Here is a 15,350-nt window from a genome sequence, read left to right as displayed (position 1 = left end):
GGCAGGGCGTATGTGTTGATGGCCCGGATCTTGTTCTTACCGTTCAACTGACTCCTCAGGACTTGCCTGACCCTCTGCAGGTACTTGGTGGTTGTAGCTTTCCTAGCGGCCTCTTCATGGTTCCCATTCGCCTGCGGGATCCCCAAGTACTTGTAACTGTCCTCTATGTCTGCAATGTTGCCTTCTGGTAGTTCAATCCCTCAGTTCTGACTACCTTCCCTCTCTTTGTTACCATGCGACTACACTTCTCCAGCCCGAACGACATTCCAATGTCATTGCTGTATAGCCTGGTAGTGTGGATCAGTGAATCGGTGTCTCGTTCACTCTTGGCATACAGCTTGATGTCATCCATGTACAGGAGGTGGCTGACAACTGCTCCGTTCCGTAGTCGGTATCCGTAGCCAGTCTTGTTAATGATCTCACTGAGGGAGTTCAGGCCTATGCAGAACAGCAGTGGGGACAGAGCATCTCCCTGGTAGATCCCGCACTTGATGGTGACTTGTGCTATGGGCTTGGAGTTGGCCTCTAGTGTTGTACACCACATCCCCATTGAGTTCCTGATGAAGGCTCTTAGGGTCCCATTGATTTTGTACAATTCAAGGCATTCCAGTATCCAGCTGTGGGGCATTGAGTCATAGGCCTTCTTGTAATCAATCCAGGCAGTGCACAGGTTGGTCTGCCTGGTCTTGCAGTCTCGGCTGACTGTTCTGTCTACCAGTAGCTGGTGTTTTGCGCCTCTGGTATTCTTGCCAATTCCTTTCTGTGTCCCGCTCATGTATTGACCCATGTGCCTGTTCATCTTAGCCGACATGATGCCTGACAGGAGCTTCCATGTAGTACTGAGGCAGGTTATTGGTCGGTAGTTGGAGGGGACTGGTCCCTTCTTGGGGTCCTTGGGGATCAGGACCGTCCGACCTTCAGTTAGCCATTCCGGGTGTCTCTCATCAACTAGCAGCTGGTTCATTTGTGCTGCCAGACGCTCGTGGAGTGCAGTCAGCTTCTTCAGCCAGTAGGCGTGAACCATGTCGGGCCCTGGTGCTGTCCAACTCTTCATACTGGAGACCCTTTCTTGGATATCTGCCACTGTGATGGTTACTGGACCCTGTTCAGGGAGGTCGCTATGGTCTGCCCTCAGATCCACTAGCCACTGAGCATTGCCGTTATGGGTTGCGTCCTTCTCCCATATGCTCTTCCAGTATTGCTCCGTCTGCAGCCTTGGTGGTGCTGTTCTCTTATTATTGCTCCCTTGCCACTGAGAGTACACCTTTGCTGGTTCTGTGGAGAACAGCTGGTTTATTCTCCTGCCTTCTATCTCTCTGGTGTACCTCCTCAAGCGGCTGGCCAAGGCTGTGAGTCTTTGCTTGGCAGTTTCCAAGGCCTCAGGTATGGACAGCTTGCTGTATTTCTTATGCACCTTCTTTGTCGCACCTTTCTGCAACTCCGTTAGTTGGCTAACCTCCCTCCGTGCTACTTTAATCTTGCCCTCTAGCCTCCTTCTCCATGGAGGGTACTGCCCCTTGTGGCTGTTCAACTTGTAGTCAAGCATCTCACTGATCACTGCTGCCGTATTGTAGATCAGCTTGTTAGTGTCGGTAATCGTGGCTGTAGGTATCGTCCGTAGTGCTGCATTAACATCATCATGTGTATATGTATGTGTATATATGTATGTGTATACATGTGTATACGATACCAATTTTTTCAAACCGATACGATACCGATACTTGGATCTGAGTACTTGCCGATACAGAGTACAAAAATCGATACTTCTACCACACACAAATGCAATGAATTGGAAGACAGGTTTTATTTTATTCGCTGCCGATAAAAAATAAAATCTTAATAAAAATGACCACAAAAAATTTTGAAGTGAAAAATAAGCACTTCTGTTAAATTATTGCAGAGTCTCCTCATTGTAATTTAACAAAATATCACTGAACTATTGGCACTGTCCCGAGCTTTCACAATAATAAATAAACACTTCTGTTGGGAATAAAATAAATTAAATTAGGTTTGAGAATAAAATAAACTTTTAAATTATTGCAGTGTCCATATTGTAAACAAACAAACAAAATAACAAAAGTATTTGGCATTGACAAACAAACTCCTCATCTGCCCGTGGATCATCAGTCCACTGTGCCGTTAAATCAAGGACTAATATCGTGCACACACTGCTTGTCTTTACCTCTTCATAAAGTTTTGGCACCATTATCTCCCTGATGTATAGGCGGTTGGGAATTTCATATCGCAGCTCGAGTATGCTGAGAAGAATCCTATGTTTTCCACGACCGGCATTGGCTGGTCATCCAGAGCGATAAAATGAGTCAGAGCCTCTGTTATTTTAACTGCTTGTGGATTTTCTCTTGACATTTTTCATCGCTTTTCCTAAACCTGAGTTAAAGTTGGCTGTTCCGGTCCACACTGCTGACATTTTGTTTAGCCTAGCTACAGCAGCCTCCAGTTTCTCTTTTTTATCTGGAGCCGCCAGTCTCACTCGCCTAACCCTGTGCCTTTTTAGCGCGGGATGTCCCCCTAGTGGCCAATCTAAAAAACTACAACAGAAATGACAAGCCACCCTCTGATTAATGAAATAAGTTAGTATCGGTTCATGGTATCGGTTAACTTTTACGAGTATGAGTACACACACATTTTACAGTATCGGCCCCAATACCCGATACCAGTATCGGTGCATCCCTATGTGTGTGTGTGTATTATTTGTTCATGCAATTTGTACTAATCTCTTGCACAATCTCAGTCGCACTTTTACCTCTTTAACTTAAAAAATAAAAATTAGGTTATCATTCTCAGGGGGAAAAGCAAACAAAACACAACCCACATGTATTTAATGAAATTGGCAGACTTAACAATAGCAATTATGATGGACATGTGCATACTAATGTACTCATATATAACTATTTGTATTATAAACCAATAAACTTTTTCACTAAAAATTGTGATTGAAAACACCCATCTACCTGTGCAGTAAGTAATATGTGAGAGGTATATGTAGTACTTAGTACTATAGTGTTATAATGACCACTGGTGTGTGTTTTATGTTATTATTTAGAAATCACTCTATACACTTTGACTGCCATAAGAAGCATTGATGGGACCATGTTAAACAAATGGCCCTGACTGCCTTCTTTCACTTAATCATCACTAAATTTAGAAATATCCTGACTCCGTGATGCTGACAAATTAGTTCATGCATTTGTTTCTTACTGAATTATTGTGATTCCTTACTATCTAGCACTTGTATTAATGAGGACTCAAAAGTCTTCTAGTATTATATCATCTCAATATATCATCCTGCTGTCAGACTAAATCAGGGATTATACTTCCTGTCTCCACTAAGGTCCGCTTGAGTTCCAGTGACGTAAATTATCATCATAAGACGATAAGTATGAGGATCCATGCAAACACAACTGCCTGTTTTTTGTGACCATGTGAACTCCTCCGCAGAAAATTTACATTTCAGTAATTATGCATTCACTCAGAAGCAACTTACGACTGCTGGCAACTTTTAAGGTGGGATGTTTTGATGCATATCAATACAAGAGTTGTGATTGTTCAGTTGGCCTTAATCATTGTATTAGTGTTGTGTAAATGATGACAGACGACATCAAAATGACAGAGCAAGCTGTGTTTTGGGATTTTTCTTTTGAAGACTTTGAAATTCATCCTCATGGCAAAAGTCTTTCTTTACATTTAATGAAATTTAGATTGAAAAATCTATATAAAATTTGCATAAGATGATACTTGTCAAGATGTTGTTGGTGTGTAGAGAATGCTGATTGGACTGAAAGACAATAACCTTTTCTTCCTCCACTGACGGTGACATATGACTTTATTCAACAGAAGATCAAGGAAGTTATGAAACTAGTTATAAAACAGCTAAAGCCTTCCTTCTCTTTGCTTATGTTTCACAGTCTTGCCCACCCCACCCAGATCACAACGTTTTCTACATGCTGTCTACCAAAAGACACAACTCAGCAAGAAACTTGTATATTCCTCCCACTGACCTGCCCAACTCTATCCATTATCAATATAATATTTTACTGCCAAAAAAACAGTAAAACAATCTCGTGAGCAATGTCATATCTAGATAACTAGATTAGAAATTGCCAGGCTGTAAATACTGTTGAACAGCTAGCAATCCATACACGTATTCTAGAGTACTTTAAGTATAAGTAGTTTGATAGCATCTCTTCTTTTCTGTATCCATCTTTCAAAGCTTGTCTTTAGCCTCCCTCCTTTTCTGGCCCTATTTAATGATTTGCTTGCACGAACAGAGCTGCTAATGTTAAAGTCATATCCTGCATTCTTCACTGGCTCGTGTCTTTATCAGTAGTGGCTTTCAAAGGGTAGACTTACTCATAGCAGTGACAGGACATTCGCTCTCCCTACCCCCACCCCTTTTCAGTGAGTGCTTGAATTACAGTGCCTGATAGGAAAGCTGTCACTCGAGCAAGGATTTTCTTTTTAGCCACTATTTCATTTTCTCCCACTCTGAAAATGGATTCCTTATTGCTAGTAATGGTGTTTGGTGGTTGATTTTATACACCTGTGGCAATGTGGCTACACCATCTCTGAATCGAGGAGGGGGTCAAAGGGTACATCTGTCACCATCTCACAATGCTGTGATTGCAGCCATTCCCCAACTCTCTGTGAATGGTACTCATGGCCATTGATCAGTGGTCTTTGATCAATGGTCATGACAATTTCCATATTAATGAAGAAACTGACCTCAAAGCCCATTGTTTGCCAGTGGTGGTAGTTTCAGTCATTGTGCAAATGTACAGTTTATAAGGTTGGAAACCTGCAGTCAGCTGAGACTGAAGAACTCAGTTGGATGAGTGATGAAACGTTTCTCCCACTAAAAAATCCATGTGAACAGCATCAACTTTTTGGGATTTACTTACCTGATTGAGCATGCATCAAGACAAGGCTGACATGGTTTGGGCAAGTACAGAGAAGAGATAGTGGATGGAAGGAAGGAACAAAAGAAAGAGACCTCAGAGGAGGCTCATGGATACATACAGAGGGCTGATGTGACAGAGGAAGATGCAGAGATAGGATAAAATGCAAGATGATCTGCAGTGGTGACCCCTACAGGAAAAAGCTGAAAGATGTTTGCACTATGAATAGTTGAAAGTGTTGGACTTTTTTCTTTTTTTTGATACTTTATTTTTATGGGTTTTTTTTAACATTATACAGGGGAGATAGAGAGTATCAACAAAACAGAACATAAAAAGAAAAAGAAAAAAATGAATAAAATAAAATAATAATTAAAAAAAACTGGACTGGAAAAAAATTGACTTTTTCCTATAAATTAAAGTAAAACTTTTTTTCACAGAACTGTTGGACATAATAACAATTTAAGTTCAATGGTAAATTTCATATCCAGCTTTTTTTCTGCTTTGTTTTTTAATATACAGGGTGGGCCATTTATATGGAAACACCGTAATAACATGGGAATGGTTGGTGATATTAAAGTCCTGTTTGTGGCACATTAGTATATGTGAAGGGGCAAACTCCTCAAGATGGGTGGTGACCATGGTGGCCATTTAGAAGTCGGCCATCTTGGATACAACTTTTGTTTTTTCAATAGGAAGAGGGCCATGTGACACATCAAACTTATTGGTAATGTCACAAGAACAACAATGGTGTGCTTGGTTTCAACGTAACTGTATTCTTTCATGAGTTATTTACAAGTTTCTCTTTGTTCACAGCCATTGACATGTCAAAGAGGTTAAGACGTGAGGAGTGGATCTAAATTGTGTTGATATCTGGTGAACGCAGTAACTGGGTCATTGCAGCAGATTTCAATGCCAGACACTCTACGAGACCACCCATCTCCCATGCTACAGTTAGCAAACTGCTTGCTAAGTTTCGTAAAACTGGTTCAGTGTTGGATTTTCCAAAATGTGGACGCAAGAAAACTGTCACTAATGAAGAAACATCAGTGGTTATCCTAGCCTCATTCAGCAAGAGCCCACAGCGTAGCACTCACTGCATGTCACTGGAGAGTGGCATTAGTCGAACATCCCTTTGGCGGATATTAGCTACTCACAAATGGCACCCTTACAAACTCCAGCTACTGCAGCATCTCAACGAGGATGACCCAGATCGGCGCACAGAATTTGCAGAATGGGCAAAACAAAAATTGGAACAGGATCCTCAGTTCACGCAGAAGATTTTGTTCAGTGATGAGGCAAACTTTTATGTGAATGGTGAAGTTAACAAACAAAACCACCGCTATTGGTCTAATACTAACCCACATTGGATGGATCCCTCCAAGACTGTTGGAACAACAAAAGTGATGGTTTGGTGTAGTATATGGAGTACAACAATAGTGGGTCCATTCTTCATCAATGGAAACCTCAAGGCCACTGGATATTTGAAATTGCTACATGATGATGTGTTTCCCTCTTTATGCACTGAAGCTGGCACGTTGCCTGAGCTTTTCCAGCAAGATGGTGCACCACCACATTATGGGTGCCAGGTCCGAGCATTCCTAGATGAACAGTTTCCTGGAAAGTGGATTGGTCGTCATGGGCCAGTTGAATGGCCCCCAAGGTCTCCCGATCTGACCCCCTTAGACTTTTATCTTTGGGGTCATCTGAAGGCAATTGTCTATGGTGTGAAGATACGAGATGTGCAGCACCTGAAACTACGGATACTGGGTGCCTGTGCTGGCATTTCTCCTGCGGTGTTGCTATCAGTGTGTGAAGAGTGGGAGAAGAGGGTTGCATTGACAATCCAACACAATGGGCAGCACATTGAACACATTTTATAAGTGGTCAGAAACTTGTAAATAACTCATGAAAGAATAAAGTTACGTTGAAACCAAGCACACCATTGTTTTTCTTGTTCCATTACCAATAAGTTTGATGTGTCATATGGCCCTCTTCCTATTGAAAAAACAAAAGTTGTATCCAAGATGGCCGACTTCTAAATGGCCACCATGGTCACCACCCATCTTGAGGAGTTTGCCCCCTCACATATACTAATGTGCCACAAACAGGACTTAATTATCACCAACCATTCCCATGTTATTACGGTGTATCCATATAAATGGCCCACCCTGTACTTTGAAAGCTAGGGTTTGTTTTTTTACTTGTTATCTTGTTAGTTGCTATAATCTGTTGTAACCTCTGCTGCCCTCTTGCTCACGTTTCTCTTCAAAAAATAGTTTTTAATCTCAATGTGTCATATAAGTGAATAAAAAATGAAGAATATATACAAACAAAATTCACTCAAATTCATGATTATTTTATGGCATATCATAAGACATAAATCACACTAATGGTAGTTATCAGACATAAGAGAGTCAAAAAATGTAAAGTATTTACCTGAACTTTCATAAAGAGATTTATAACGATAGATTTGTATGTGTTATTTATCATATATTTAACATACTTTCCAGATTCTGTCCAGTCTGCATTCAGCTTTCTTTTCATGATACCTGTTTGAAAAATGGGGTCCTTTAGCTAAAGGTATCCCATTTAATAATCATTTTATAATCAATATATGGTATTACACAATGGGACACTGTCTGTACTGACAAACTGTTTGAAATCCCTACACTTTTCATATATGGAAGGAAAAGCATGATTCCAATTTACTATAATAGAGGCTTATACAATCGTACCACAATCAATAGAGGAGCTATCATTAACAGGTAGGATTGATAGGATTTGACCAATGTCACCATGCACATCTGCAATAGAATGTTGAAAAGATTTATGGTATGTATTATGCATGTGTTATATGTCAGGAATGTCAGTGTCATGACCATTTCAACATATTTAAACCAAAGTTTGTCTAAACAAAAGTCATGAGTGCAGACTTTGCATGTATTTTGGGAAATGTGTTTTGACTTGATGAAAAGACAAATGTAATTCTGCATGGTGGTTGTATACACTGGAACTTTACCTTGAAAGTTAGGTCTTATTCTTGGGTCATAACTGACCATCAGACGATTCAAAATGTTGGAGGTAGAGTTAGCTGGAACCTGTGCCAAATCTTCTGGAGACAACTGCCTGTTAAAGAGGATGATATTGGACAATAATTAATATGATTTGAGCAGATAAAAGTAATGTAAATAAAATAATTTAAATCTAAAATACTAAAAGTGTTAGAAATGATGGTTTCTTGATGGATACATATGACTTCATACTTCTGGGGGTGCCACAAGCAGGCAGTGGCTGATAGTGCTCCGGCTAATTCAGTGTCCTTGTAATCTGTAAGCTGAGGACCACCAGGTTCAGTATTTTAAAGTTACATATAACACGTTCACTCATCGATTCAGACAAGTACTTTTTCTGTGCTTAAGTGCTTTCTAGCTAACATTCATACTCTGATTAATGCATTGTGACGCAACTTGGGGTTAGTATTTACCAGACAAAAAAACAGTCAGGGATTAAACCACCGACATTCCAATTAATGGATGACATGCTCTGCCATCTGAGCTACAGCCACCCCTGTCCTAATGGTCTGAGTGCATGTGATATACTCTGTGAAAACCCAGACAGAGCATACTGCATCCTGGCAGTGAGCTACCTCCTGGTCTAAGCCACCAGTGGGAAGTGACTGTAGCTCCATAAACTGAGATAAGTTGAAGTCAGATAGAGTCTTTGACAGAATGCAGGGTTAGAATGGGGGTCCCTCTGCTCTTGAAGGGGCTCTTTGGAACTGAGAACTCTGCCCCACCTGAGTGGAACATTGTTTTTCTGCAGGGAGAGGAACAGATGGCAGTGTGTCAACTCCCTGGATGTCGCCACTCTCGAGGACTCAGGCCCCCTCTCAACATGTCTGCCACCACATGCAAGGGCCCTGGCACATGAACTGCTCTGAGTGAGTGGAAGAGGGGGTGAGCCAACTGCCACAACCCAGTTGCCACCTTACAGAAGAAGGGAGATCCTAGGCCCCCCTGGACCTGACCATTCTTGAGCCCCTAGTACATCTGGACAGGCTACTTTACATCTCTTCTGTCAAGTCTTCCAAGTCTGCTGCAATAGTTGGCCTCCTAGTCGGCCAAAATATCTGAAGGGTTAACTGGCAGTTCAGCATTAGTTAGAAAGCCATCTATAACCTTGCAGTTCCTGCTGCCATGGGTGGCTTTGCTGAGACAGGCTGAGAAATGTTCTTGGTCGTGCATGTTAGCAAACCTCTCCTACATAGAGAGGACCATCTGTGCAAAACAGCGGGTGATTCATATTGTCTTCACACCAGGTCTTTTAAGTCAGGCAGAGGCTGCAACTCCATCTGCAAGGGTCGACACTGTGTGGGTTCCTCAAACTCAGATGCGAATGCCACAGGGTTCTCAGGTTAAAATCCAGGGCCCTGGTTGCCCTACCATTAACCTCAGAGACAACTGCGAGGTGAGCGTGTGAGCATATATATATATCTGCAAGCAATGCACTGGCTAGGGATCACAACCAGAATCAGAACAGAAAACAAAATGGAATAGTAATCCTGGATGCAGATTCATTAAGTATTGTGATGAATCTAAATACAGATGTGGAGTTGGAGCACTGGTCCTGTGATGCAGTCAAAACAACATGGACCTGAATACTCTCAAAAGCCCAGATAGGTTTGTAGAAAACATCATTAGTGCCGACTTGCTCTCGATTCAGGATTTGTAGAAATTTGAAGTCAGGAAACGACAAGACAACAGTGCAGACCCATCACACCCTGGTCACAGACTGTTCCAATTTTTCTCCTATGCTAGGCGCTGTTGAAGCACTGTATGCCAATACAGACAGACAAGCAGGTATCTGTACAGGCCATACACACATAATATCTGTACTGAAATAACATCCATGATGCTAACCAAAGCATGCTGTTTGTTCACACACACACACACACACACACACACACACACACACACACACACACACACACACACACACACACACATCAGAGGCTTGGGAGCTTGAGAGTCCTACGCAGTATCGCTGCTGTTCCTAGGACTGCGCTGTTCTGGACGGAGATCTTGGATGTGGTTCATCTATCACTATGGCTGTCTTCCTCTGCTTGTCCACCACTACTATGTCCGGTTGGTTAGCCATCAACAGGTTGTCTGTCTGTATCTGTGAGGAAACAGTTTAAGAGCCTGAATGCTCGTAAAGCTCCCGGCCCAGACGGTGTGTCTCCTGCCACTCTCAGACACTGTGCAAACGAGCTGCCCCCAGTGTTTTCTGGCATTTTCAAATCCTCACTGCAGGCATGTTATGTGCCTGCCTGCTTCAAGCCCTCCACCATAGTCCCTGTCCCCAAGAAGCCAAGGATCACTGGACTAAATGACTACAGACCTGTGGCTCTGGTCATAAAGTCTTTTGAGCGCCTGGTTCTCTCCTATCTCAAGACACTCAAGGCCCGCCTCCTGGACCCTCTGCAGTTTGCAGAGGGCAAACAGGTCTGCAGATGATGCTATCAACATGGCTCTACATTTCATCCTGCAGCATCTGGACTCCCCGGGAACCTACGCCAGGATCCTGTTTGTGGACTTCAGCTCTGCCTTCAACACCATCATACCAGACCTTCTCCAAGGGAATATGCCTGATCCCATCTGCCGGTGGATCACTGACTTCCTGACGGACAGGAAGCAACATGTGAGGCTGGGGAAGAATGTCCCGGATTCCCGGACAATCAGCACCGGCTCCCCTCAGAGCTGTGTTCTTTCTCCTCTGCTCTTCTCCCTGTACACCAACTAGTGCACCTCCAACCACCAGTCTGTCAAGATAATTAAGTTTGCAGATGACACCACAGTTATCAGACTCATCTCGGACGGGGATGAGTCTGCCTACAGGATGGAGGCTGAACTTGGGTGTCCTGGTGCAGCCGCAACAACCTGGTGCTGAATGCCGAGAAGACAGTGGAGATTATTGTGGACTTCAGGAAGCAAACATCCCGACTCCTCCTCATCATCCTGACTGACACCCTCATCACCACTGTGGACACATTCTGCTTTGTGGGTACCATCATCACCCAGGACCTCAAGTGGGAGCCCACCATTCCCTCCGTCATAAAGAAGGCCCAGCAGAGGATGTATGTCCTGAGGCTGTCAGGGTCCTGGGTCTCCTGACCCAGCATGTTTAGTTCTTTGTGATTTTTGTATTATTGTACTTGTGTGAGTTATTCTATGGTTTCTAGTTTCGATCCCTTGCCCTAAATGTTTCTCTGTGTCCCCTCTGTTCTGTGTAAGTCTGTGTCTGCATGTTTGAGTTTCCCTCTGTGTCTTTCGGTTCTTAGAGTCCTCTGCCTTATGGTTTATGTCTCTGTGTTTCTTAGTTGCTGTCTCCACCGTGTCAAGTTCGCGTCTCTGTGTGATACTTCCGTTTTACTTTGATGGTCCGTGTCTTATGTGAATGCGTCCTGCTTTGCTTGTCTCGTCAGTCCTGATTTCTCCCAGCTGTGCCCTCCTTCTGTGTCTCATTCCCCTCGTTACTTCCCAGTGTATTTAAACCCTGTGTTTCTCTGAGTCAGTGGCGCGTCATCCCTCATGCTGTGTGGAGCTCCCTGTGTCTCACTGTGAGTTTCCAGGTTAGTTTAGTTTGCTTTTGTATGACTTTCTCCTGCCAGCAAATAAAGCTGAGTTCTTTGTGTTTAAACCTCGTGCCTGAGTGCCTGCATTTTGGGTCCAACTCCTGCCTGCCATAAGAACAGTCTCTTCCCCTCTGCTGTTGGACTCATGAACAATAACTACTAACTGTTCCCACCACTTGCTCAAACACATGACCCTGTATTGTGTTCTCTGTACCTGTTCCATTTTTGCACTGATCATCACCTGCATTCATGTATATATCAATCTGCTTAGCACTTTTTATTTTTATTTAAATGTTTCTCTTATCATATGTCTCGCACAAAGTACCGCAGCAATTTCCTAATGTTGTAAATCTGCTCAGATCTACTCACTCAGACGTTAACGCCACAACACGGCAAATCTCCGTTAACGAGCTACCGCGGATCGCCCCGTGTGTGGGGCTGGACGGCGTCAACACGTTAATGAGCTAACTGCGCTAACGCACTAGTTCCCACCAAGCATTGTGTGGCACATCCAACGTACTGTTTTACTTTTGTCCATGACGCGCTTACCTTCAGGGTCATACATCACATGAAAACCAAAATAGTTCCAAACGCCACATCTGAATGAGGGTGGGGGAGGTTCAATTTGCCATGTTGCAACGACAGCTTAACTTCTGTCTCGCTAGCTTGCCCTGCGCTCAGTGAATCTGCGTTCGACTACTCCGCCTAGGCTGCACTGTCGAGCGCAGATCCACTGAGCGCTCAACACAGACAGCATCGTCAGAAGGAAAGTTGATAAAATAAATGAAAAATTTTGTATTGTTTGATACATATGCATACCAAACCGAAAGCACTGTATCGAACGGTTCAATATCGATACGAGTATTGTTGCACCCCTAGTATATATGTATATATATATATATATATATATATGTATATGTATGTATATGTGTATATATGTATGTATATGTGTATATATATGTATATGTGTATATATATATATATATATATATATATATATATATATATATATATATATATATATATATATATATATATTAGGGGTGCAACGATACTCGTATCGATATTGAACCGTTCGATACAGTGCTTTCGGTTCGGTACACATATGTATCGAACGATACAACATTTTTAATTTATTTTATCAACTTTCCTTCTGACGGTGCTGTCTGTGTTGAGCGCTCAGTGGATCTGCACTCGACAGTGCAGCCTAGGCGGAGTAGTCGAACACAGATTCACTGAGCGCAGGGCAAGCTAGCTAGACAGAAGTTAAGCTCGTTGCAACATGGCAAATTGAACCTCCCCCACCCTCATTCAGATCTGGCGTCTGGAACTATTTTGGTCTTCATGTGACGTATGACCCTGAAGGTAAGGGTGTCATGGATTAAAGTAAAACAGTATGTCAGATGTGCCACGCAATGCTCAATTACATGAGTGGGAACTAGTGTGTTAGCGCAGTTAGCTCGTTAATGTGTTGACGCTGTCCAGCCCCACACACGGGGCAATCCGCGGTAGCTCGTTAACGGAGATTTGCCGTGTTGTGGCGTTAACCTTATTTCAGATTAAGGCTGACAGCACTAGTGGGAACACAACGAATATGACTGCACATTTACCCGATAGCATCCTAGTGCAAAGACAAGTGGAAGCAGACAAAAACAACAAGCACGCATGCTACAAACTTTACCGAGTCATTTAGACAGCCGTTAGCACATGATTCTCCTTATGGGGACCTGATATGTTTAATATGCTGCTGAGAATATAGCCCAGAAGAAGCGTATAGTATAGCTTTTATTTTGGAAAGAGACATTTCTCTGTAATAAACTCTCTTTTCCAAAGATGAGTGATTCCTCAATCAGATACAGGGCTCGCAAAATCGCTAGCCCGACGTCCCGGGGCTAGCGATTTTTCCAGTCGGGCTGCCCTGCTCTGCTCGTCGGCCTATCGTAATAAGGAAAAATATATGTCAATGCTTTTGCATTCTTTCGGAAATGTAGCTGGGTAATTATGTCATTGGCATCGGTGAGCTACTGTCAATATGTGACATATTGAAATCGCGTTTGAATTTGCGCTTGTTTTTTGCTTTCACTTTGCAATCGCGCGAACTGTGTATAGAGAGCGATAGCACTGATTGGTGAGTGATGATAATTTGCGCACCAATTCCTCTGACATCGTCTTATCAATCATTAGCTTACTATGCAAACATGACAAGTGAAATCTCCTGCAGCTTAAACATGTGAGAGGTTGATCGCGCAGAGAATCGCTGAGCTTATGTGAGTGCGTGTGTAAAAGCAGCAGGATATATATTTTAGTTCTGCTGAGCCAAATAAGACAGGTCAGGGTGAAGAAGTGACAGCCAAAGAAAAGCTTACCACAAAACGGAAAAGTTATGACAAATCAGACTATAAGGCAAAAAGAAAGTGCAGCTTTATGGTTTCATGGACAAAAGAATTTCTGTGGCTGCAATATGATGAGCTAAATAACCAGGGCTGCACATAAGTGGTCCGCAGGTGCGCATTCGCTGTCAAAATAAAAAACGCGCACAAGATAAGAAGTTGCAACACGTGTTTGCGTACATAAGATTTTCAGGAGGAGGACAGACATTTGTTTAGAACTCTTAAAGATGTCGAAGAAGCTCCTTTAAGCAATTACTGTGATGTTCCTCCACCTCCAAAGAAATGTCAGGAGTCCGAACCACAAAAGAAGCGCGTATTCTCAGAAAAGTGGTTGCAGGAGGTGAGCTGGCTTTAAACAAATGATGAACGCACAGAGATGTGGTGCAGAATGAGCCGTGAAAATTTAATAAATGACAAATTAATAAAAAGGCATCAACATTTTTTTGTGTATCGAAAAAATATCGAACCGTGACACCAAAGTATCGAACCGAACCGAACCGTGAATTTTGTGTATCGTTGCACCCCTAATATATATATATATATATATATATATATATATACATACATACATGTGTATGTATGTGTATATGTGTATATATACGTATATATACATACATATATATATATATATATATATATATATATATATACACACACACATATATATTAGGGGTGCAACGATACTCGTATCGATATTGAACCGTTCGATACAGTGCTTTCGGTTCGGTACGCATATGTATCAAACAATACAAAATTTTTCATTTATTTTATCAACTTTCCTTCTGACGATGCTGTCTGTGTTGAGCGCTCAGTGGATCTGCGCTCGACAGTGCAGCCTAGGCGGAGTAGTCGAACGCAGATTCACTGAGCGCAGGGCAAGCTAGCGAGACAGAAGTTAAGCTGTCGTTGCAACATGGCAAATTGAACCTCCCCCAACCTCATTCAGATGTGGCGTTTGGAACTATTTTGGTTTTCATGTGACGTATGACCCTGAAGGTAAGCGCGTCATGGACAAAAGTAAAACAGTATGTTGGATGTGCCACTAGTGATGGGATTTCCGGCTCTTTTTAGAGAACCGGCTCTTTCGGTTCGGCTCACTAAAAAGATCCGGATCTTTCGGCTCCGAACCGGCTCTTCAGGTTGTTTTGTTGCTTTAATTAATTTATTATTAACAATAATATAAAATTATGCACAAAAGGAATAACTAATGTAAAAAAACAGTGGTTTTATTTATATATGTTTATATATGGCCCCTAGAGACAAAACACGTACAAACTCCAAAACACATTTCTAGCATGAACTGAACTTCCAAAACAGAGCTACCTAGATCACTTAAATTACACAATTGAAAGCATGAAAGCATATGTGTATTGTTTGTGTATTTATACACAAGCATTCATATATAGTCAA

General features: G+C 42.3%; 1 protein-coding gene across 3 annotated transcripts in view; it reads right to left on the bottom strand.

Moving 5' to 3' along the window:
* LOC102782793 (glycine receptor subunit beta-like) overlaps window positions 1-15,350 on the bottom strand; it is a 61,212-nt gene that overhangs the window by 33,143 nt on the left and 12,719 nt on the right. For all 3 annotated transcript variants that reach the window (XM_087841409.1, XM_087841407.1, XM_087841408.1), the window contains exon 3: window positions 7,936-8,042. In XM_087841409.1, coding sequence (XP_087697535.1) covers window positions 7,936-8,042 — 107 coding nt within the window. The remainder of the gene's footprint in view (window positions 1-7,935; window positions 8,043-15,350) is intronic.

Source organism: Neolamprologus brichardi, chromosome 6 (assembly GCF_056152115.1).
Source record: "Neolamprologus brichardi isolate AB-2024 chromosome 6, ASM5615211v1, whole genome shotgun sequence".
In the NCBI taxonomy this organism is placed as follows: Eukaryota; Metazoa; Chordata; class Actinopteri; order Cichliformes; family Cichlidae; genus Neolamprologus; species Neolamprologus brichardi.
The sequence above is the reverse complement of the archived record's forward strand: the minus strand, read 5'-3'. Positions and strand labels throughout refer to the sequence as shown.